We start from the raw sequence: 22,029 nt of genomic DNA, 5'->3' as shown, positions 1-22,029 counted from the left end.
AATGAATTAATTTGCTTGATTACTAACTTAATTATTCTACTTTGATACCATGATTTGAGCATCATTTGTTTCCTTTTATTAAAAAAATGCCACCCCATAATGCACTGCAACAGGCTTAGTGAAAAACAAAATCAAAAATTGCAGACGAAGCGAGAGAAATGTTAATGATGAATATAATTGCTAATTATAATAATAACGGTTTTAAAAATCGAGTTATTGCCTAATTAAAGCGCTCCACATGACTCACTCTGAGGTTAGGATGCTCCCTTAGAAGGCAGCTGTCTATGTAGGCGGTAGATAGCCCACTAGATTTCACAAGAGAGCTTGTATTCCTCCCATCGGCATCAAACAAAAGCAGATGCCAAAATGCCCATGAGACAAAATGTGAATTTAAAACACGTGGTCTCCTTTGTTATTTCTCAATGGTTGAGAAACACTTTTGCCCTCTTGAATCAACACAAGTGTGCGTACAGGCTTCAAGGGTGTAGTGTACGAAATACACTCCCCAGCGAAGTCACACTGGGAATATTGCTGTACACTTCTCCATGTGAGGAGGATTTCTGACCTCTTGCACATCATGAATTGTTCAGGGCTACAAACATGCAGATCGTTTTAAAGCTGCGGGGGCAGAGCCCGAGTGTGACCGTCTATGATGTGAAATCACTCTGAGCTTCAGAATCTATTCCAGTTGGATACGATCAGCTTATAGGGAGCTATGGGACACATCCAATCCAATCCCAGTGAAGTAGACCCGGGATGTGTAATGAATGGCTCTGTGGGCATCTCTTTCTCAGCCAGTGAACAACCTCCCAGCCTCCTCCCCCCTAGCGAAATGAATCAATGCTGCAGTTTAAAAATAACAAGGAATATTATCCACTTCATGCATTGCTGAGTGAACCGAATGCGTTGAATGCTCTCTGACAGGCTGCGCCGGAGCAGAATGTGTTTGGGCTCTTCTGCACACTGGTCGCAGATCACGATGTAGGGTGTGGTGGGGTTTTAAACGTTGCACTGTGGAGGCTGTCCAAACAGCCCCATGATTCTGACGGTATAACTCATTTCTCTGTGGTGTAATGTTTCTCCATAAGCCGTCATGCTGAGTTAGGTGTTGAAGACAGGATTAGAAAATGGCCTCCTCGAATAGGGCGACCCCACCGTCGTGCACTTTTCGGAGTTCAATTGCAAGGTGGTCCATTCGTGCAGTTTTACATACAAGTTAAGCTCAGTAGACGGCGTAATGCTGATTACCTCAAACGATAAATTGGGACTTGTTCCTCGTAAAAAAAAAAAAGAAGCAAATATCGAGTTTAAGGTGAGACACTTAGAAGTGAATGGGGCTTTTAAATTAGTAATGTTAAGCTTATAATTTTATAGAAGTACTCACACTATCATTCGAATGTTTGGGGTCAGTAAGATATTTTTTTCTTGAAGTAAAGTAATACTTTTATTCAGCAAGAATGTATTAAATTGATCAAAATTGACAGTAAAGACATTTATAATGTTACAAAAAAAAATCCATTTCAAACAAATACTGATCTTTTGAACTTTGTTCATCAAACAATCATATTGATAATGATTTCTGAAGGATCATGTGACAAAGACTGGAATCTGAAGACTGGAATAATTCAGCATCACAGGAATAAATTGCATACATTTTAAAATATATTAAAATAGAAAATAGTTGTTTAAATGGTAATAATATTTACTGTATTTTTAATCAAATAAATGCAGTGTTGGTGAGCTTCTTTCCGAACTATTTAAAAACTCTTCCTGACCCTAAACCTAGTGTATCTTAATTTTTTCTGTTAAAACTTGTGCTGTAAAACGAAATTAAATCATAATTTTGCAGTCTTTTTAGGGTTTAAGGAGTTACATGGGCATGGTCACAACGTTGAATATGAATATAACTTCAAACAGAAAAGAATAGTTAAAATAATAACGTGCTGCATATTGTTTGTCTTGTGGCTATCCTATTGAAACAATGACTATTTTGGCGTTTACTTGGTGCCCCATTCACTTGCTTTGTGCCTCACTGTAAATCAGCCCCAAAAATTGCCACACATTCTGTTGATTGAGTATTACAGCACACAGATGCTTTATGGAAATTTGGCTAAGTCTCTAAAGCTCTCTCTCTCTCTTTTTGTTTTTCTATTATATTATTCAGTTCTGTAATGCTCAGGATTTTACCCAGGCATTACACTAAGATTACCGAAGAGAACCAACAGTTATGCCTCTAAAGGAAGAAGTGGGAGATTAAAGCTCGGCTAGGATTGTCACATCTCATCCAGCTGTGCTCTCCTAACAGGAAGAGAGAGGTCAGGATATGTAGGTCATAGAGCACCTGCCTTGTTTGAGGGCTCAATTATCCCTCAAATGGCATCAAACCACAGACACTTCACCCGACAGGACAGACCCTACATCATCGGGTGAGGTGTACGGAGGCAAACATTACTGACACAAGCTATGCTTTTAGTAGTGCTGCTGAGCACCAGCCTCCTATTTGATGACACGAGAGGACAGGATGTGGCAGGGAAAAGTAGACGAGAGACGCCATCATCGCTTCCTGGACGTCTAGTCACAGAGTGGACAATGGCCTTTGTGTCCTCCATCTGGCTGAATGTGATTGTTAAAGAGGATGTAAACCTGTGGATGTGTTTGTGTGTGAGCTATGTGTGGGTTTTTTTTGGCACATCCTGCATCCTTTCCCATGTCATTGCATTGATCTTCCTAAAATTTCTGCATTAAAAAGTATTATTTACACTAATTTAATCATGCTTAATTGATCTGACTATGAAATTAAATTGTAAAAGACAGTTTTGTAATATTTTAAAGTTTGTTGACATCCACCTCATACTGATGTAGCCCTATGCACAGGTAAATAGCCGTACTTCAGCTCTTTGGTGTATGGAAGGCTGTGCTGTGAGAATGGTCACAAATCCGACTAAAAATGTGTGACATTATTCAGAAATCTAAGCAGGGAAGCTTTGTGTGCGTACTTGTGCTGTTTCACCAGATCCTGCAGTGTTGTTATTGTTAACTGAAACTAATAAAAATGTTCAGTAATCAAATATAAAATATTCCTTAAAATATAAAATAAAATTATATAATATAAATAAATATAAAACTGAATCTGATATAAAATAAATTGGAGCTACATAGAAACATTTTTAAAGAAAATAAATAAAAAAGTCAAAAGTAGCCTACATACTACAATTGTACATACAATACATACAAAAAAAATAAAAATTTAAATATGAATAATACTTTTATAATAAGTAATACTAAAATAACACTGGATCCTACTTGGGTGTGCATGAGGGTTTTCTGCACAATGTGAGTAGCGAGGTCCCGATTTGTGATCAAATGACTCTTATGAACTGATTCTTTTGAATGATTCAGTCAAAAAGATTCAACTTGCTCACTTGTAAATCATCCAAAGCCATCACCTCAGTTGACAACTGAGTCCAATTCTAAATAAACCGAGAATCGTTCCAGAGATTTTAGATTTGTTTAAAAATTACATAATTCTATTTACTCCCTGGATGCTAACATGACAAAGAGTTAACAAAAATGCATATTCACAACAGTTGAGTTGTATAAATGAATAGGCCTAATGGTATTCGGGAACAAAAAGAGGCTGTTAATACGTTATTTTTTTTTATTATTTTTTTTAGAAACACCACCAATATTTTTTACAGTAACAATTTTTGTTGTACTGTCCTTCTTAGATTTCTCTCTCAGATTTGCAGCCACGTCTGTTGTTTTACTAGCCTTGTTCCGTGTTAGATGGATGAATTCTCAAGAGCCTTGACCCAAAATAAAATCATCAAAGATTCATAAAAATTATCCCTAGCAATTGATGGCCATTAAAATTTCAGTGCCCTGAATATACGCTCTTTCAGGAAAAAAAAATACACAATGTTTTTAAAATATTTGTATGGAAGATTATGACACAAAATTACCACAGACATACAGTGCTTGTTTATGGATGGTGTTCAATTGCTTATCCATGGTGAACCCAATGCTTTTAACCGACCAGCTTTTCATAGGGAGTTAACCTGTAACCTTTTAAAGTGGTCGAGAAAGTTTCGAGGTTTATAGGTCGTGTTCTATGCAATTAGAGCAAGTGTTTTTCTTCCTCTGAACATACCGAATGAACGGCATTCCTAGATTCATTTAAATAAATTTTCTTGATGTTGGACAAAAACGAAGAGACACAAACTTCTAAAAATAGTACGGACTTCAAAGTTGACCTTTTTGATTTCACATGTTTATTAGTGACTACGTGAACTTAGTGAGCCCCTTTGGCCTTCACTTTAAAGCAGTCAGCTGTTATTCATAACACAGAACGGAGACTGCCAGTCAGCCTCCATTATTATCTGTGGTGGGACGCTTTTACATCAGTGATGTTTGTTGTGAGAGTGAAACTAAAAATGGCTGGTAACATATCCTTTCACAGCTCACAGGGATGCGAAGAATGTGTGCTGTCAGGATGGAGGGGGACGACTGTTAATTGAGTTTCATGAATCTGTAAAAGAGTTGAGCGGTACCAATATCGCATGTGGTTTATGTCGCCGCAACGACACCCCTGAAATGTCAGTGGGCGATGTTCAAGTTGTTAATTCAACATAAATCTGATGTTTGTCTCCATCTTCTCGTTGCAGGCTACATCAGCACCTTGGCAGTCATGCTCAGGACGACGAATGGAAAACCGTGGGTCAATGAGTTTGAATGTAAGGCTGAGTAATTTACTCTCCAGCAGGATTCTGACATTAAACTCTGCATTTGATCTGCTCACAAGCTCTCTCGTTTTGTCTTCCCATGCAGCAATAGAGCTGTCCTGCATGATAGAGTCGATCACCACTTCTAATCCCAGAATAGAATGGAAGAAGATTAAGAATGGAGAGCCCAGTTATGTATATTTTGAAAAGGAAATCGCAGGTAAACCATACAACACTCTTCTAAACACTGTGCCATACAACACATTGATGCATAATATTGTACAATAAGGTTAGCTAATACAATAGTTAACATGAAATAACAGCAAACATATCATTTGTTAATTCTACATACACCACCGTTTTTTTCTGTTTGAAAGAAGTCTCTAATGAAATATTACAATTTAAAATAATTGTTTTCTATTTTAATTTATTAAAAAATTTAATTTATTCCTGTGATTGGGGAATATTCATTTTTAGCATCATTACTCCAGTCTTTAGTCACATGATCCTTCAGAAATCATTCTAATATGATGATTTGCTGGGCAAGAAACATTTATTATTATTATCATCAATGTTGAAAACAGTTGTGGTGCTTAATATATTTGTGGAAAATGTGATGCATTTTTTTTCAGGATTTTTGAACTACAAAATAGAAATCTTATTTAAGATGATAAATGTCTTTAATGTCAATGATCAATTTGATCTGTGCTTGCAGAATAAATGCTTTACTTTCTTTCAAAAAAAATCTTAATGGTGTGTGCCATTACATTTAATATCATATTTAAATGGAATATAAATTAAAGTACTAGAAATAAATATGAATGAACAAGTAATTATATATTTATACATAAACATTCACCCAGATTAATGTTGTAAAAAAATATGGTAACACTTTGGAAAATCATTTTATAATCAAATTACATTTGAACAGTTAACAATAACAGCTTACTTAAACAAACAATGAACAATACAGCATTTATTAATATAGGTTAATTTCTACATAACTTAATACATTTTAACACTTCTAATGATATGAATTAACATCTGGAAAAGTATTCTAAACAAACACCAATTAACAATGAATAATAGAGTAGTTCTATTATTATATATTATTGATGTTATATTACTATTATTATAAATTAACATTAAGCTAGATTACCAAATGCTGTAAAGGTATTGTTCATTGTTAGTTCAAGTTATATATTGTGCCAAATGTTACTGTAAATGTTATCAAATTGAAACCTAATACGTCAACCAATGTCAATGAATTGAAAGGCATTTCCTCACATCCCATCAGTATTTAGTCAGCATTTGGGCGTGGAGTATAATTGACATCACATTGCATGTAGGGGAACAGCTTTCAGTCCACATATTTCAACCAACGGTTTACCTTCTCTCGTTTTCATTTTCTCCAGGTGACCTGGAAAAGAGAGCGAAAATTCGAGAACCTGCGACCTTAGTCATTCTCAACGCAACAAGATCTGACACTGCTGATTACCGCTGTGAAGTCACCGCCCCCAGTGACCAAAAATCCTTCGATGAGATTTTGATATCACTCGTTGTAAGAGGTGAGCGGCTCCACTCAAATAAGCCCCACAGTACTGTGCCGTGTGCTGAAATGAGTATTTTTTTAGAGGAATTTTGAATCTGTTGTTAGTACTTCCCAACTGCTACGATGTAACATGAGACGGAGCGGCGAGCCAAGGCACCCACCCTTGGCGCACATTTGAGGATGCTTGCTCAAACCCTACAGGGCGTGTCCAGGGCTATATGAGGAAACCTCTGAAACTGCATCTGAGTTTAATCTGGGATCTAAAAGGGGAAAGAGCAGCATGTTCAGTTAGCCAGGATGCTTGCAGTCAGAGTCACTATGGTGCATGTGTGTGAGGATGCTATTGTCTGTGCAATTACGTTAAGATGATTCTCTCGTGTGCCATGCAGTGAAGCCCGTCGTGCCCAGATGCTCTGTACCCAAGTCCGTCCCGGTGGGCAAACCAGCAGAACTGCATTGTGTGGAGGATGAGGGCTACCCCAAGTCCCAGTACCAGTGGTTCCGTAACAAGGAGGAAATCCCAGAAGACCCCAAGACCAGCCCAAAGTTCTTAAACTCCACTTACACCCTGAACGGAGAGATGGGCACTCTGGTGAGTTCGGAAAAAAAGGCAATGGGGTAGGCGTAGGGATATTTTTGGGGAGCCAGTTGATGTGCGATGGGCTCAGCCATGAGGGGAATCTGCTGCCCTCATTTGCACATTCCAGAGTGCCATTCTCCGCCATTTGTGTTCGGTGCCCTCGACAACCTTCACACCACTTTTTTAAAGCTTGACCTGCACTGCAGCACAGCCTCTTCCCCCTTAGGAGGCAACGTCTGAAGGCCCAACTTGGTCCTTTAAGATCTGCCAGAACCTCGTTTGACACCTCTTTTATAACATCGCACCACAATCAGAAAGATGCTTCCAAGTTGCACACTGATTTTTTTAGTCATATTTATTCAGTTTAATCCGTTTTTGGCACCTAATTTTAGGTGACGAGAATAACATTTTAATTAATGCAAGAGTTAAAAAAATTAAATCAAATATACAAACCATTTAGTATATTAAACATGTATTTTCTTTTCTTCCTTAAAAACATTGTTAGTGTATTGTTAATGTCCTGTGACGCAGTTTTTTTTTTCAACAGTGCGTTTTAAATAAAAACGTGTAATTATTGCTATAATGCACAGTAAAAAATATATATATATATTTTGTTGACCGGTTAACACTGCTGCTTAGAAATACACACACTATATACCACTCAAAAGTTTAGGGTCGGTAAGATTTATTCATTTTTTCAAGAGGTCTCTTATGCTCACCAAGCCTGCATTTATTTGATCAAAGATACTATAAAACAGTACTATTGTGAAATGTTATTTCAATTTCAAATACTGCAACTATTTGAATATATTTTAAATGTAATTCCTGTGATGGCAAAGCTGGATTTTAGCATCATTACTCCAGTCTTCAGTGTCACATGATCCTTCAGAAATCATTAGTTTCAACAATTAACAATGTTGAAAACAGTTGTGCTGCTTTTTTTTTTTTATAGGATTCTTTGATGAATAGAAAGTTCACTTTTGATCAATTCAATGTGTTCTTGCAGAACAAAAGAAGACATTTCTTTAAAAAAATATACCTTGCTGACCTTAAACTTTTGAACAGCACTGTAGGTCATTATGCAAAATGATTTGTCAACTTAAATGACTGTAATTTATGGTCTTCAGAAATTCAGTGCGGTCAGGAAGGATGATGCGGGGGCGTACTACTGCAGAGCCAGGAATGAGGCTGGGTTCTCTGAATGTGGACCGCAGTTGATGGAAGTTTGTACGTATTTATTTTGCCTTTTCACATGTGACCGGACACTCCTCAAATCCATGATCTCACACTTTGCCTTTTTTTTTCTAGATGATATCAACATTGCTGGAATCATCCTGGGCGTAGTGGTTGTGGTGACGGTCCTTCTGTGTATAACAGTGGGCATCTTCTGTGCCTATAAACGAGGCTACTTCACCAGCCAGAAGCAGACGGGAAACAAGTAAGCGCACGACTTTGACAGCGACTTCCGTCTGAGTCACACTCGGTCCCAGAGCAGTTTTGACTCACCGTTTCATAGCTTTTACCCATTTCGTCACCAAAGAAGCTCCTGAATGTTCCTAGCTTGTTCATATATATGAAATACATGTTGTTTCAATAAGTACTACTAATATGATATAGTGGTGACTGACTGCTTAATGTATTTTTTTTCTTAGTTACAAACCTCCAGCAAAAGGAGATGGAGTGGACTATGTCAGAACAGAAGATGAGGTAGGTGGAAATAAAGAGATTTCTTTTTTTTTTTATCAAGGCTTCCAAGAGCTTAAGAAATTCTGTGGAAATTCAAGGAATCAGTTAAACCTCCTCCACTCAATCTTCTCTCTTTCAGGGGGATTTCCGACACAAATCCTCATTTGTCATCTGAGTGGAGGAAGACGGGTGACGGAAGAATTACATTTAAAGTTATTGGCACTATTATACCTCGCAGACACAAATCCCCAAATGTGGACACAGATGTCGGAGCTGCCATGGCACGTGCCTTGCTTTTTGGCACGTCTGCAACGACACAATTTGTATTTGCCAAAGGTGACAAATAATCATGTCTGATCACTGTTTAAAGACACTAGATGTTTCTTGTTTCTTTAATTCAACTTTAACAGCCCATTTTTACAGCTGACTAAAATTTTGCCTGTTGTAAAATTTTGGCAGAACCCGATATACAGCAAGAAAACGTTTTCCTTGAAATCTTCTGTCATTTTTTAAAAAAAAACATTTGTTTTGTACTAGCTAAATTTGTCAGACTATTTTTGATGGAATATATTTTAAAATGCCTATAGAAAAAATTGTTTTACTTTTTTAAATATTTGTAAAATACTAACATAGAAGCTAGTTTTTTTTTTTTTTTTTTTTACTTATTTAGGGGTGAGAGAAACCATTCCCACCCACTTCACATCCTTGGTTTTAGTCATTGGACATGCAAATAATGTACCAGGCCACTTGACGTTGTGGATGTTTCGTTTTGTTTCAAATCCTTTCAACGGCATATCCAGCGACACCGGCTTCAATCAAAGGTCTTATGTACTTGCTATACTGCTGGGGTTTCATGTTAATAGTGAAAGGACGTTCCATGTTCATGTTTGTAGATAGTCTTAGACAGTGAGTATCTTTGGAAAAACACCAGCAAAAAAGCTGGAGAATATTTTGAAAGACCAGTGCTGCGTATTCTTGATTTTAAGTGTCCTTCTATGCTAGCTGTTTATTTTGTATATAGTGAATATACTGTCTAGGTTTTATTATTTTTTTATTATTCTTTCTTCTTCTCTCTCTCTCTCTATGATTTTTCTTTTTCTTATTTGAGTGAGAAATGCTCTCAATGTTACTTTTTAACATAACAGGGTTTGTATGTTGACTAACTGGTTGTATATAGATCCACTGTGAGCTACACTGTGCATAAGACGTTTTTGGTTTAACTAAACGTTGAATGAGGCAAATATGACACTCTTTCCATGAAAAAAACAAAACAAATTGGTCATGGTAGAGAGGGGATCTGCCTTATTTAAATACATTATTCAAACAAAAAGCCTGGAACCATGTAAACTTAAACTTTTCTTCCGTAGCAATGATTATGGATATATTTGGACTATTCACACATAATTTTGATCTAAATTATGTTAAAGAGTACAATCAGCTGAAACTGAATGCTTTTGTTCATTTTTTTTTATTTTTTATCCTGCCACCTGCTCAGAAATCTTCAGCTAACTTCTGAAAAGAATCATAAATCATTCCTCTTAAGTGCCTTCATGTGTAGACAGTGACAATAATGCAGTTTTCAATCACTAAATGCTGTAGCAGTTAATTGGAATATGCAGAACAATTTTTCTAATTCACTTCTAATTCATCACTCTTAAATCAGGTCAATATTTCAAAAAGATCAGGTGTTTGAGAGGAATGATAATGTTCTGCGCTCACCCACTCTTTTGGTCACACATATCTGATATTATACATTTTTTTGTAAATAGACCTGTTGTTGTGAATTGATTTTGGGGAATTCTTTTTCTTTTTGACGTAGCTATTCTATTATGTATTAGTGCCTAAATGTAGATTGAAATAATGTTTCAGGAGGACAGAGCACTAGTGTTATTTCAGCAGATGGAATCAGAGTTTTATAGTTTCTCTAGACACACATGATATATAATTGATTTTATATAGAAAGTTAGAAAGCGAGGTACATTTCGAGTCACAGCCCAATTCAGTCCTGTATCCCTACATATGGAGTACTGTGAGGGGAACAGAAAATAAGGTATTTTGTGGGTTTGGGAAAAAAAGCAGGGCGAGCTGTACCAAATACTGACTGCCAAAAGAGCATTTTCTACAATTCCAGTATTATTCTGCTCTCAGATCTTTCTTTTTTTATTATTTTGTTTGTAACTCTTGAGAAAGATTTTTTGGAGGCTGAGTTCAGATGTTTTTTTGTTTTTTTTTAGTTTCCGTGGAGTTTGTGGTTGATTTGGAGACAGCTGGAATTTTAAATGAAACATATTTCATTCACTGAATTCATGTAATGTCCCATTGGTTTGGGACCGGTACAAATCCTGTGTGAATTCTTGAACAGTATTGTGATTAATAAAACTCACTTCTTAAATTCAGTATGTTGTCTTCATTTTAAAATGAATTCTTCGTTTTCTAAAATAGATTTGACATATATATATATATATATATATATATATATTTGATTTATTGTTGCTGTTGTGCTTCATTGTTGAATATAAATGAAAAACAAAAAAGGATTATTTGAAGAAGCACTCAGGGATTTTTACACATAAAAACGTAATGCTTTACAAAATCATGTTCACCCACTCCCATGAGATGAAGGCTCCAGAAATCAGCAGGCTAATAACCCCAAATCCTCTTTTTTTCCCCATGAGGATCACCTCATGGGAGCTGCCATATGCAGCTGAGATCACATGACCAGCAGAATATGTCTCACATTATCTACATAATTCCTGTTTTTCGTCTTATCTTCACTTGGTGCATGAATTCATCTTGTCAATATAAGTAGGCGACTGCAATAACAGTCAATGGAACATGAAAAAAAAAATCATACTGTGTGCGTGCTGTGCCCCTTTAATTAATTTGAGAGACCAATAGCCTACTGGTATTCATATTGCCGATAATGATAGTTTGGATTCAGAGATCAAAATGGCAAATAAATGGTTTCGCTAGTCCTCAAATTGCTTTAGTTTTGAATATTTAAGGTTGTTGCTAAAACTGCCCGCTCTTCTTCCCCAGTCTTACGTATGTGTCGGACACAATCCACTTGTTACACCCAACAGTCGCCTCAGATAGGATTTGGAGATAACCTGATTAACGAGCTAGTCCGAACCAGCAGGTCTGCTAAAGAGCCATGATGACTGAGGGCTTCACCTCTGATCCACTGACCTCTCTGGATTAGTCTAGTAGTTGTTTGGTCAGGAAAGAGCTCTGGATCTCTGGACCTACCGTACGAGATGTGCTACTCAAAGTTTGGTAAACAGCGCACTCTTCTGGTTCAGAAAGAGAAACAGAGGGAAAAAAGTAGTTTTGCTGTATGACAGTGTACACTACAGTATATGATCTATAGCTGCATCAGATTATTAATAAATCATTTTATTTTAGCCCTTTATTCTAAGTATATGCTCCCTCATGTGTCAGACGAGTTTCAAGGCCGCCTTTTGCTTTCCACAAGATACATGCAACTTTGTAAATAAGCAGGAATTAGAATAATTAGGGTTAAGGATATGATATTAGGTAATTGGTGGGATGCATTTTAAATCAGTTGCGTTAAACGAGATATATTTGTGATTGTGTGTTTTAGAAAATATAAATGATTAAATAAGTTGAATAAAATGAGTTGTAAGAAGTGTTTGTTTTCAGGAAGCTAGAGACACATTCTACTGGCCTTCATGTAGAGGTAATATTTCACCATTTCATTTTCATAAGTAATAAACCAAGATGGTATTAATTTGCAAACTTGACATGACTTATTCCTTCTAGCCAGAATACTTAATTCCTTTAAGTTTTATGGGTAATCTACAGAGCTCACATTATATGGTTTTATAATAAATTACTGACAGGTAACATCTGGTCACACTGTAAAGGTTTATAAAAATAACTGTTCACAACAGGTAACATCTGGTCACACTGTAAAGGTTTATAAAAATAACTGTTCACAACAGGTAACATCTGGTCACACTGTAAAGGTTTATAAAAATAACTACTTACACTATTTACACTGATTAGTTAAAGAAAAACCAAAGCAAAAAGTATCAACAGACGTGGAAAACACTTACAAATCAACACTTCGCTTCAACAAAGGTTGCACAGGGCTGCACAAATTCTTAGAATTTTATAAATTTTAGGGGTGAGGTTAATTGGAACGGTTTGAGACAGGACTTTGAAGTCTTTAAGTCGGCATATGACCCGCTTAACGTGGACACGTACATTGGCGATGCGCCTAGTGTTAGTGGTGTCTTCTTCAGAGAGTTGCATGCCTCTCTTGGTGAATGCTGGAAGGACAAATTTCACCTTCCTTTCATAGAGGAGATCAGTGATGGTGAAGCCTCTGTCTGCCATTACTTCATCGCCTGGACGAAGGTATTCCAGGAACCCGGAATTTGCAGTTATGAATTTATCACTGCACCCTCCTCCATACGCTGGTGAGATGAACATGATCAGTCCACACGGTGCAATGGAGACCAGGTATTTGATGGTGTTCTGGTCGTAGTAATGGCTGTAGGACTCGCCTCTCGACTCAAGGTTGCGTGGCTTTTGAAGGGGTGTCTCTGAACAATCGATCACACATGTTGTGTTTGGAAATTGTTCTCTGAAACACTGAGGCATTGTTGCCTGGATTGTCTCCCTGGGAAGCCATGGTATATAACACCTCATCTTCTCCTCCATGATGTCAAGCCAACACGAAATCACCTTGCTCACAGTGGACTGCGAAACACCAAACCTTTCAGCAAGATCACCCTGCAATAAATTAAGACGCAGCTTCACCAGAGTCATCAGGAGCTGATCCCAAGTGTGTAGCTGAAAGCTGTTGGTGTATGAATCGGTAAGGTGCTCGGCAACTGAATGGAATGCATCCAATGTCAACCCTGTGTAGAGCTGACAGAGGTGGTCGTTTCTCAGCAGAGTTATATACAATGGCGCCGGCTCAACGCATTGTGTTCCCATTTCAGATGTAGGTGGCTTCAGGTTGAGTTGAGATTTTGAAGCGTAGATGTGGTCAGAGACAGATGGATCCTCCCATTGTGTTTCTGCATCACAGGTCTGGGGCATGTGGATGTGATCGTCCTCACAGTTGTCCACTGCATCACTGACGCTCATTGATGCATCTATGGAAATAATATAACCATACACATTTTTACATTAGTAAAAATGGCACCCATACTTGCACAGAACAGCGTGTGAGAGAGATGCATTAAAAAAGAGACAGTATACACACAATCTCCTAACTCTACGTAGGTCAATATCTGAATGAGAGGTGTAACGTTAGCTAGCTAGCATCGGCTATCTCTGTAACTTACAGGAATAATGTAACCTATTGTAAGACTGTAATGTACCATACTATCTTGTACTATAGTGAATATTTATTCATTCACTCTTAGGTCCATATCACAAAGTAAAAGAAATAAGACATATAGGTGGGCATTGGTAATCATGCAAGATTCGTTGTATTTTGTTAACGGCTCGTTAACTTACTGATTTTAAATATAACTTATTCATAGAACGGACTTCACGAATCTAACGTTAGGTTAGGCTAACAAGCACATTGCTAACCGTTAGGTAAGTTAGCTTAACTTACCTGAACATGACAACCTGTTCAGCACCCGGCGTGACTTCTTTACCGGAACATTTGTCAGTCGGCTTCCTGTCCATGAAATGGAACGAACACACATAAGGGCGCTTGGGCGGGTACTTCAAGTTTAGCGCGTTCCGCCATTGCCTCAGGTGCTCCTCGTCTTTAGGTGGTGGGTGTAAATCGTAAAGTGCACCACAACAACACTCCGACCGCTTCACATTATGTTCGTAACACCGTTGGTTCAATTGTTCTCTCCTCTTTATCCAATTGTTATGGCAGCCCCTAACTGAGCATATAATACTTGACATATTTTACCGTTCAGCTATAGAATTACGTATAGCAACCGTTTATATACTGTCTATGATAGCAACCATGCTAGCAACTAGCGTAGGTCCATGATCCCAGCCGGAAGTAAGATGACAAAACGGGAGAAAAAAACAACTGTGTTGCCAGATCTCGCTAATAAATGCAACACCCAGGTCTGACAGATAGAAGGCTCAGTTGAGATTGTAGTTCATGAAAAATATTAAAGTTTTGTGGCAACTTTATAAATGACTTGCAATGTATATTAATGAAAGTCATTCAGTTTAATTGATTATTTAAGTAATTATTTTGTTTTTATTTGTTATATTTGTTAACCTATTATACCATTTATTTACTTTATTTTTATTTTTCAATGTATGCTTAGATTTACTGCGGTGTTTTTAACAATGATAATGCTGTTTGTTATTTGAAGAGCTTTCTTAAAAAGTTAATTAAAAAAAATCTAAATTACCGGACATGGCAACACTGGAGTACCCCTCACTCGGGCAGGCTCCGGCTTTTCTCGCGTGATTACGTGTTCTGACGTCATGCTTCTTTGCGTTAGTCGAGAGAACTGCAGAGCGATTTCACCTATATTTCTCATGATATTTCTCTACAGAGCGTATTCATTCATATAGTATTGTATCGTTTATGCGTTCCCGAATAAACACATATATTATGGCTGTAATAGGACTTTGCAACGGATATTTTGGGTAAGATTTCAAATGCATCCCGTTACCTTAATTATATTCTGCAAGAGACTGTCTATGGCTGTATCTCAAAACCTAGTGAGCTGCCTACCTAGACAGCAATTTGGGCATCATAAGCGCCCATTCCAGTAAAGTTGTCTTGGTAGGCAGCTCCTTGCGTTCTTGCATACCTGCAAATGTCTTACTGCATCGCAATAATGTTTAATAGAGAAATCGCAGTATTGTTGCACAAGTATTCCTTGTATAACGAGCAGGGCCAAAGTGAACTGTCCTTATTACTTTCTTTTTTTTTTATCATACTTGATTTTGGTGAATTACCCTAATAAGCCAATGTGACAAATACATTCACTTTTTTAATTTCTAAATAGCAAACCCGTCGATAGCAATGCTATTAAAGCTATTGTTTTCGGTAATTTAAATAAAGCTGAAATATAAGTGTTAGATGGAGAAATAAAAATATTTTTTTTTTATAAAATATTATACTATATAATTAATACTGGTTGATAGCCCTATTTAAAATGCTCAGCCAGGTAAAAGAGCTTATCACAGTGACTAGACTTAAGATATAAGAACAGGTTAGAATGACCATAATATGAAGAAGAAATGTTTACTTGGTTCTTGGATGCTGAAAATGTTTAGATGCCATTACTGTAATGTATATTTGTCCAGTTTAATCTGCAGTTCTATTACTAGTTAGGATGGCTATTCAATATTAAAGTGTTTTTTGTTTTGTTTTTTAAAACATAGCCTAAAATTTAAGTTTCTATGTTGGGTTGAGTTTGATCGTTTCTATGTTGGGTTGAGTTTGATAGGGTCACTTCCCCTAGTCCTTCATCATATAGCCAAATTGGTAATTATTAAATAATAGCAAATACAAAAATGTTGACTGATAAGTATACCTATTTATGTCTATATTTTCTAATAATACCTGTGTTGTATGTGCAGGATGGGTTGCGCAGACCTTATGTTATAGCTTGCTCTGTGTGGACATCACCGCCACCGTGGAAGAAAACGGCAGCTCATGGCACCAGGCCTACACAAACTCGGGCCCCAGCCCCCTTCCAGCACCACCCGAACACTTGTGCAAGGCCTGCGGAGGCCAGTTTGACGCCGCAAGAACGGTAAATCAGGTTAAGTCTACTCAAATCCCTCAAATTCTGCTGTTAAAGCAAAAATAAAAAGCCCAAATAAAATTCTAATTTGATTTGAGCATTTTTGCTGATTTCAATTCATTGTTCTCACAGATATCTTTGGATCGAAATCAGCAAAAATGCTTGAATCTGTTTAGATATAACATATTATGTGTTTTGCATTTCCTAGCATGTCTGCGTGGATTGCAAGAACAACTTTTGCAGCCGCTGCTCGGTGCAGATGGACCTCCGGCCGCGGCTGTGCCACACCTGTCAGCGGCTCCACTGCATCTTCTTTGAGCGGGCAGAGTTGATGAGGCTGAAGGTGAAGGACCTCCGTGACTATCTCCACCTGCACCAAACCCCCACACAGATGTGCCGAGAGAAGGAGGAGCTGGTGGAGCTGGTGCTGGCTCAACAGACTCCCAGAGGCAGCGGCAGCGCCCAATCCCGCTCACAGCCGGCTGCGCCTCTGCCTTCCCGTCCACTCGCAGAATCTGAACCCCTCACGGAGGAGGAGGAGGAGGAGGAGGAGGATGATGATGAAGAGGAGGAGGAGGAGGAAGAGGAAGAAGGAGATGGAGAAGAGGGTGAGGAAGATGAGGAAGATGATGAGGAAGAGGTATGTGAACAACTATTTCCGTTATGTCATCACTGTATTTCTCAATGTACTAGTAGCCTCTCATCGCGATGCAATCATGTTTTATCTTTGGGATTGACAACCGCATTTACTTCAAACGGCAACTTACAGTACCGTCTCGAATACTTTCTGCATTATGAATGTGCTACGGGACTCGCATCTCGATTGGACTCGATTGGAAGTGATATAAAACTGTCTTATCACTTTTGACATGACAAGAGTCCAATCGAGACGCGAGTTCATCCGTCAAATCTTCATTAACCAACAGTAGCTTATATCGGGTGGAGAGCGGAGCATTTGAGTCATGTGAAAAACACAAAATTGATGGGAGCAATACAGTGACTGGATCTAAAACCTTCAGATAACACACAGACAAAGCTCATATCTCTGTCACTGTAAGTTACCAAAATTACAACCCACAACACACAGTAGATACGTGTTTGTCTAGTGCACTGCATGATGTGATAATCAACTAGTTGTCCAGTCCGGTTCCATTCACAGCACTTGTTTTCCCCCAAAAAACGTTTGTGAGTCCTGAAAATGTATAGGTGTGAGTTCATAGATTGAATGTGGTTGTCACTCCCACAAATAACTGAACTGTGTGTGAATATAACAACTGTGTTCTGTTGCTGCGTGAACGTGTTCTTAGTCCACAGACAGCGAGGAGACGCTGGTGCACAGCAGAAGAGCCTCTCTGTCTGACCTGAGCAGGGTGGAGGACATCGAAGGCCTCAGCGTGCGGCAGCTGAAGGAGATTCTGGCACGCAACTTTGTGAACTATCAGGGCTGCTGTGAGAAATGGGAACTAATGGAGAAGGTCACCCTCCTCTTTAATGATCAGAAAGACCTTCATAACCTGGGTACGTTTTTCTGCATGAACGCCCTGAAACTATAATAGTGGTTATAATAGCCAGTTTTTTTTTAATTAATTTCTAATGGTATTCGAAAATCCATTCAAATGTTTTATAAAAATATTATTGGTTATTGTTTAGCTTTTTTCTTTTCTTTTTTTTCTTTTTCTTTTTTCTAATATATCTATGAAATAAGAAATACATTGATAACAAAGATTGGAATCAATTTATAATACATGCAACTAAAAAACATCAGTTTATAATAGAGAAGTTTGGGGTCAGTAAAATTTTTTTTTTTTAAAGATATTACTTTTATTCAGCAAGGATGCATTAAATTGATCAAAAGTGATGTTTACAAAAGATTTATATTTCAAATAAATGCGGTTCTTTTGAACTTTCCATTAATTTAAAGATCCTGAAAATACATATCATACTTTTCATAAAAATATGAAGCAGCACAACTGTTTTCAACATAATAATAAAAAGAAATGTATCTTGAGCATCAAGTCAGCATATTAGATTGGTTTCTGAAGGATCATGTGACACTGAAGACTGGAGTAATGATGCTGAATTTAAAATTAAAGTCATTTTAAATTGTAATAATATGTCACTATATTGCTGATTTTACTGTATTTTTGATCAAATAAATGCAGTCTTTGTGAGAATAAGACTTCTTTAAAAAAAAATCTTACCAACCACAATCTTTTGAACGGTAGTGTAACTTAAACCATCATAGTCTATTTATTGTTGTTCATCAAACTTTACTGAAATTGACATCTTTTTTTTTTACTTTCAGTGTCAAATACAAAAACAGAAGCAGGTATGTTTCATGGATACCATGGGAGTTAGCCCCAAAATGCTAAATCAAAAATACAATTCCTGACTTTGTGTGTGATAATAGTATTTTTACCCGTTGAATCTCTCACCGTTCTTCCAGCTGATCCGGCTGAGCCCAGCGGCCAGGAGGAGAACATGTGCAAGATCTGCATGGACTCCCCCATTGACTGCGTGCTGCTGGAGTGCGGCCACATGGTCACGTGCAGCAAATGCGGGAAACGTATGAACGAGTGTCCCATCTGCCGACAGTACGTGGTTCGAGCCGTCCACGTCTTCAGATCGTGAAATTCGGGTGCAAAGAGACAGACTGCCCACTACAGGTTGTTGCTTTTTCACACATTGAGCAACATTTTGTCTGTTTTCTTTGATTATGTTCCATTTTGCTGTTTTGTTTACACGTTTACATGATTAAATGCACTTATTTGTTTTTTCATTGCAACAGTGCTATATTGTGGAGTTGTGTTTAATACATTTGTTGACTTCTGCACTTTATATTTTTAATTATTAGTCTTTTTTTCTTTATATCCATCCTACAACATTATGTAAATAATAAGCAAACAAAACTTAAAGGAAAAAGTTGATGAATGTTCATTAGAGGTTAAGACAACACTTATAACTTCACTTAAGAGCCGCAAGAAGCGTGTCTGCTATCTGTATAAACAACACCGTATTTAAATGTGTGGAAACAGCTTGGAAATTCCCGGGATGTGAAAACAGGGTAAGATGGTTGACTTTAAATTGAATTCGGAGCACATATTCTCATGTTGTTTCAGTGTTTAAGTCTGCACAATAGTTCACCATTGCAGTTAAATCACCACTAGAATGTGACTTCTTCATGGGTCATTCCGCTCTTTGTTAAATTTACACACGGTACCAGTACTGGTACTCGTTTCTAGTGAATAGGTGCTATTTTCCAGGTTCTGTGCACTTCTAGATCACAGACCATCCCATTGTCTCATGCTTTGGCCTTGACTTCATATCTTGGGCAGATTTCGTCCAAACTGCCAAGAGACCTTTTCTGTCTTAAAATTTGCTTCAGTACATTCTTCTTTTTTATGGTGGCTAGTTCTCCACCATTTCTAGTAGTACTAACAAGTTAGTGTTGGTCACAAGGTGCTCATTACTGTCTACATTTTTTGTTGTATGATAAAGTGTTAACCTAATAAAGATCGAAAAACATCAATTATAACCGTTCATTTGTTCAAAAAAAATCTTTAAATCCATAATTTTTAAACTTGAATACTCACATTTATGGAGGAACAATGTTTTGATTACCCGTATGATGTATGATTAAAATTGCAAGTTTATGAATGTATCATAATTGTGGTTGTATAGGAATGTTTTTTTTTATCTTTCTTGCCCATTGGCTGAGGAAACTGAGGCATATCATTGATTCCATGCTTTTCTGAGCTGAATGTAGATGACGCCGAGATCCGTCTAAAGCATCTATCCCATCTCTTAAGCACATATGAGACATCTAGCTAAAAAAAAAAGGCAATATTTTTTTCCACTTATAATATACAACTTTTGACAGGATATGCAGCCTGTACAAATTCTATATTCTAATAGCTTTGGGTTTTTATGTATTTTCTAGTGCTGTCAAATCGATTAATCGCATCTAACATAAAAGTTTTGTTTGTACAATATGTGTATATATGCTGTAAAAAAAGTTACTGCCATAAGTTAAGTACAATCAACATGGATGTTTAAGTCATTTAAACTTAAATTACATTAAACTGACTTAAATGCGCTGAATCTTGTATGACTTATAAAAAAAATTAAAAATTGCTTAACTTATTTTGATGAGTTAAATCAATGTAAAAACATGTCAGAACTTATTGATCATATAATTTTTTACAGTATATATGTCTATATGCACACCCATTTATGTATGCATATAGTATATAGGCTATATATATATATATATACTGTATATATATATGTGTGTGTGTATACATGCTCGCATACACACATACTGTATATAAATATAATATATATACGCACATACTGTATATTAAATAAACAAAAACTTCTGTTTCATTTAATTAATCGCAATTAATCGATTTGACAGCACTAATATATATATATATATATACACACACACACAGTATATACAGTATATGTATGTGTAAATATATATATAAGCACACATATATATTATATATTTACAAACTTTATGTTAGATGCGATTAATTGATTTGACAGCACTAGTATTTAAAGATCTTGATAACCCACTGTCATTGTTTTTCTGGTCGGTGCAAATGTCTAGCCAATCCAAACCCAGCATGGCCTTACACTTCCATAACCTCCCCACTATATATTTTTAAAAAACTGATGATGAACAGACACATGGAAAGATATTCTGTGAGCAATGAGTGTTAACTTCTGCTCTCGAGACATAGATCAGTTCTTCGGTACTTGAAGCTTCCATTGTGTGCTTCAACAGCTCTCGTTTTACAACAACAAAACAAAAAAAATAGAAATGGGCAGTATGTAATTTACATGTTAAGTATACGCCTCTTGTTAAAATCCATGTAATTTATGTTATGTAATAGCAAAGGTGCCCGTGTGTGTATGTATGTGCCAAGTGGAGTTATATCCCTTGAAATATCAGTAGGCTGTGATGCGGTCTGAAATATTTACCTAAATGTGAAAATAAATATGATCTAAATCTCAATTAAAACTTAAAAGTAAAATAAAAAAAAGTGAAGTGTAGCATTATTTGGAAGCTAAAGTGTCTTTGCAAATGTATCTACATTGAATGCAGCACTGAGAAACTGTGCAAAGAGAAATAAGACGAAGTCAAGTAAAACATTGAATGTGTATCTAGACAAGTATTTATGAAAAAAAAAGCATTTGAGAAAAAATTAGCTCTGCATGCATTAAGCAAAAGAAAAAGATATTAAATACTATTGAAAGGTGCTTAGAAATGCTTGAATAAAGGTTTCCAGGTTGAGTGGAGACACTGGATTCTGTATTAACTTTTGCGTATCATTTTGTAAATTGTTTGGTTTTGTTATGTTTTGTTTTTAGATTATTTGAGACTGTGACTTTTGTTTGATCTATATGAAATATAATCCAAATCAACTCAAACGCTGTTCCGGGTGTGGTAAACATTTATCAATAACTAGCATGTCAGATTGCCAATATTGTCTTTAACATGCAGTGAGCCTGATGTGCTAAATGCTGTATTCCTGTAAAACACTGCATCGGAAGCCAATAAGGTTTATAATTATTGACAAATTTATATATTTTTAAATTTTGTTACTATATACTGTATGGTTGTTCTTGTGCAATTTTTTTTTTTTTGTATCAATAAACAAATGTACAACAGCTGAACATTCGTCATATGGGATTTCTTTTTTAATTAAAAAAAAAATCAGGAACAAGACATCCCAAAAATCAACTTTACAGTTCGCATCT

At 36.7% G+C, this 22,029-nt stretch overlaps 3 protein-coding genes across 4 annotated transcripts in view; 2 read left to right on the top strand and 1 right to left on the bottom strand.

The window, feature by feature from the left end:
- Positions 1-10,934, top strand: part of jam3b (junctional adhesion molecule 3b) — a 29,139-nt gene extending 18,205 nt beyond the window's left edge. The window contains exons 2-9 of the mRNA XM_079586649.1: positions 4,665-4,733; positions 4,828-4,941; positions 6,137-6,289; positions 6,663-6,865; positions 7,981-8,080; positions 8,162-8,291; positions 8,506-8,560; positions 8,679-10,934. Of these exons, the coding sequence (XP_079442775.1) occupies positions 4,665-4,733; positions 4,828-4,941; positions 6,137-6,289; positions 6,663-6,865; positions 7,981-8,080; positions 8,162-8,291; positions 8,506-8,560; positions 8,679-8,714 (860 nt within the window). The 3' untranslated portion in view covers positions 8,715-10,934. The remainder of the gene's footprint in view (positions 1-4,664; positions 4,734-4,827; positions 4,942-6,136; positions 6,290-6,662; positions 6,866-7,980; positions 8,081-8,161; positions 8,292-8,505; positions 8,561-8,678) is intronic.
- A 1,475-nt stretch (positions 10,935-12,409) lies between these two features.
- Positions 12,410-14,553, bottom strand: LOC306984607 (uncharacterized protein). Its single transcript, XM_079586094.1, has 2 exons — positions 14,139-14,553; positions 12,410-13,668 (listed from the first exon to the last, which is right to left on the bottom strand). The coding sequence occupies exons 1-2, from the start codon at positions 14,230-14,232 to the stop codon at positions 12,635-12,637; spliced, it is 1,128 nt and encodes a 375-aa protein (XP_079442220.1). The 5' UTR covers positions 14,233-14,553; the 3' UTR covers positions 12,410-12,634.
- Positions 14,554-14,965: 412 nt separating this feature from the next.
- On the top strand, positions 14,966-20,089 carry LOC306984608 (E3 ubiquitin-protein ligase rififylin). 2 transcript variants are annotated; one of them, XM_079586095.1, is made up of 6 exons: positions 14,966-15,151; positions 16,094-16,269; positions 16,469-16,900; positions 17,568-17,778; positions 18,566-18,589; positions 18,707-20,089. In XM_079586095.1, exons 3-6 carry the CDS (start codon positions 16,520-16,522, stop codon positions 18,889-18,891), a joined length of 801 nt encoding a protein of 266 aa, XP_079442221.1. In that variant the 5' UTR covers positions 14,966-15,151; positions 16,094-16,269; positions 16,469-16,519; the 3' UTR covers positions 18,892-20,089. The 2 variants fall into 2 exon arrangements, with proteins under 2 accessions (XP_079442221.1, XP_079442222.1); XM_079586096.1 differs by having other exon boundaries at positions 14,997-15,151; positions 16,094-16,278; positions 18,707-19,917.
- Positions 20,090-22,029: the final 1,940 nt, after the last annotated feature.

This window comes from Phoxinus phoxinus (assembly GCF_949152265.1).
Source record: "Phoxinus phoxinus genome assembly, chromosome: 17".
Taxonomy (NCBI): Eukaryota; Metazoa; Chordata; class Actinopteri; order Cypriniformes; family Leuciscidae; genus Phoxinus; species Phoxinus phoxinus.
This window is presented reverse-complemented; position numbering and strand designations above follow the sequence as displayed.

Coding starts and splice junctions, on each gene's coding strand:
- LOC306984608 (XM_079586095.1), top strand. CDS start 16,520: ATGGACCTCCGGCCGCGGCTGTGCCACACCTGTCAGCGGCTCCACTGC. Junction 16,901..17,567: donor AGGAAGATGATGAGGAAGAG/GTATGTGAACAA, acceptor ACGTGTTCTTAG/TCCACAGACAGCGAGGAGAC. Junction 18,590..18,706: donor AAATACAAAAACAGAAGCAG/GTATGTTTCATG, acceptor CCGTTCTTCCAG/CTGATCCGGCTGAGCCCAGC.
- LOC306984607 (XM_079586094.1), bottom strand. CDS start 14,232: ATGTGTGTTCGTTCCATTTCATGGACAGGAAGCCGACTGACAAATGTT. Junction 13,669..14,138: donor GAACAGGTTGTCATGTTCAG/GTAAGTTAAGCT, acceptor TTATTTCCATAG/ATGCATCAATGAGCGTCAGT.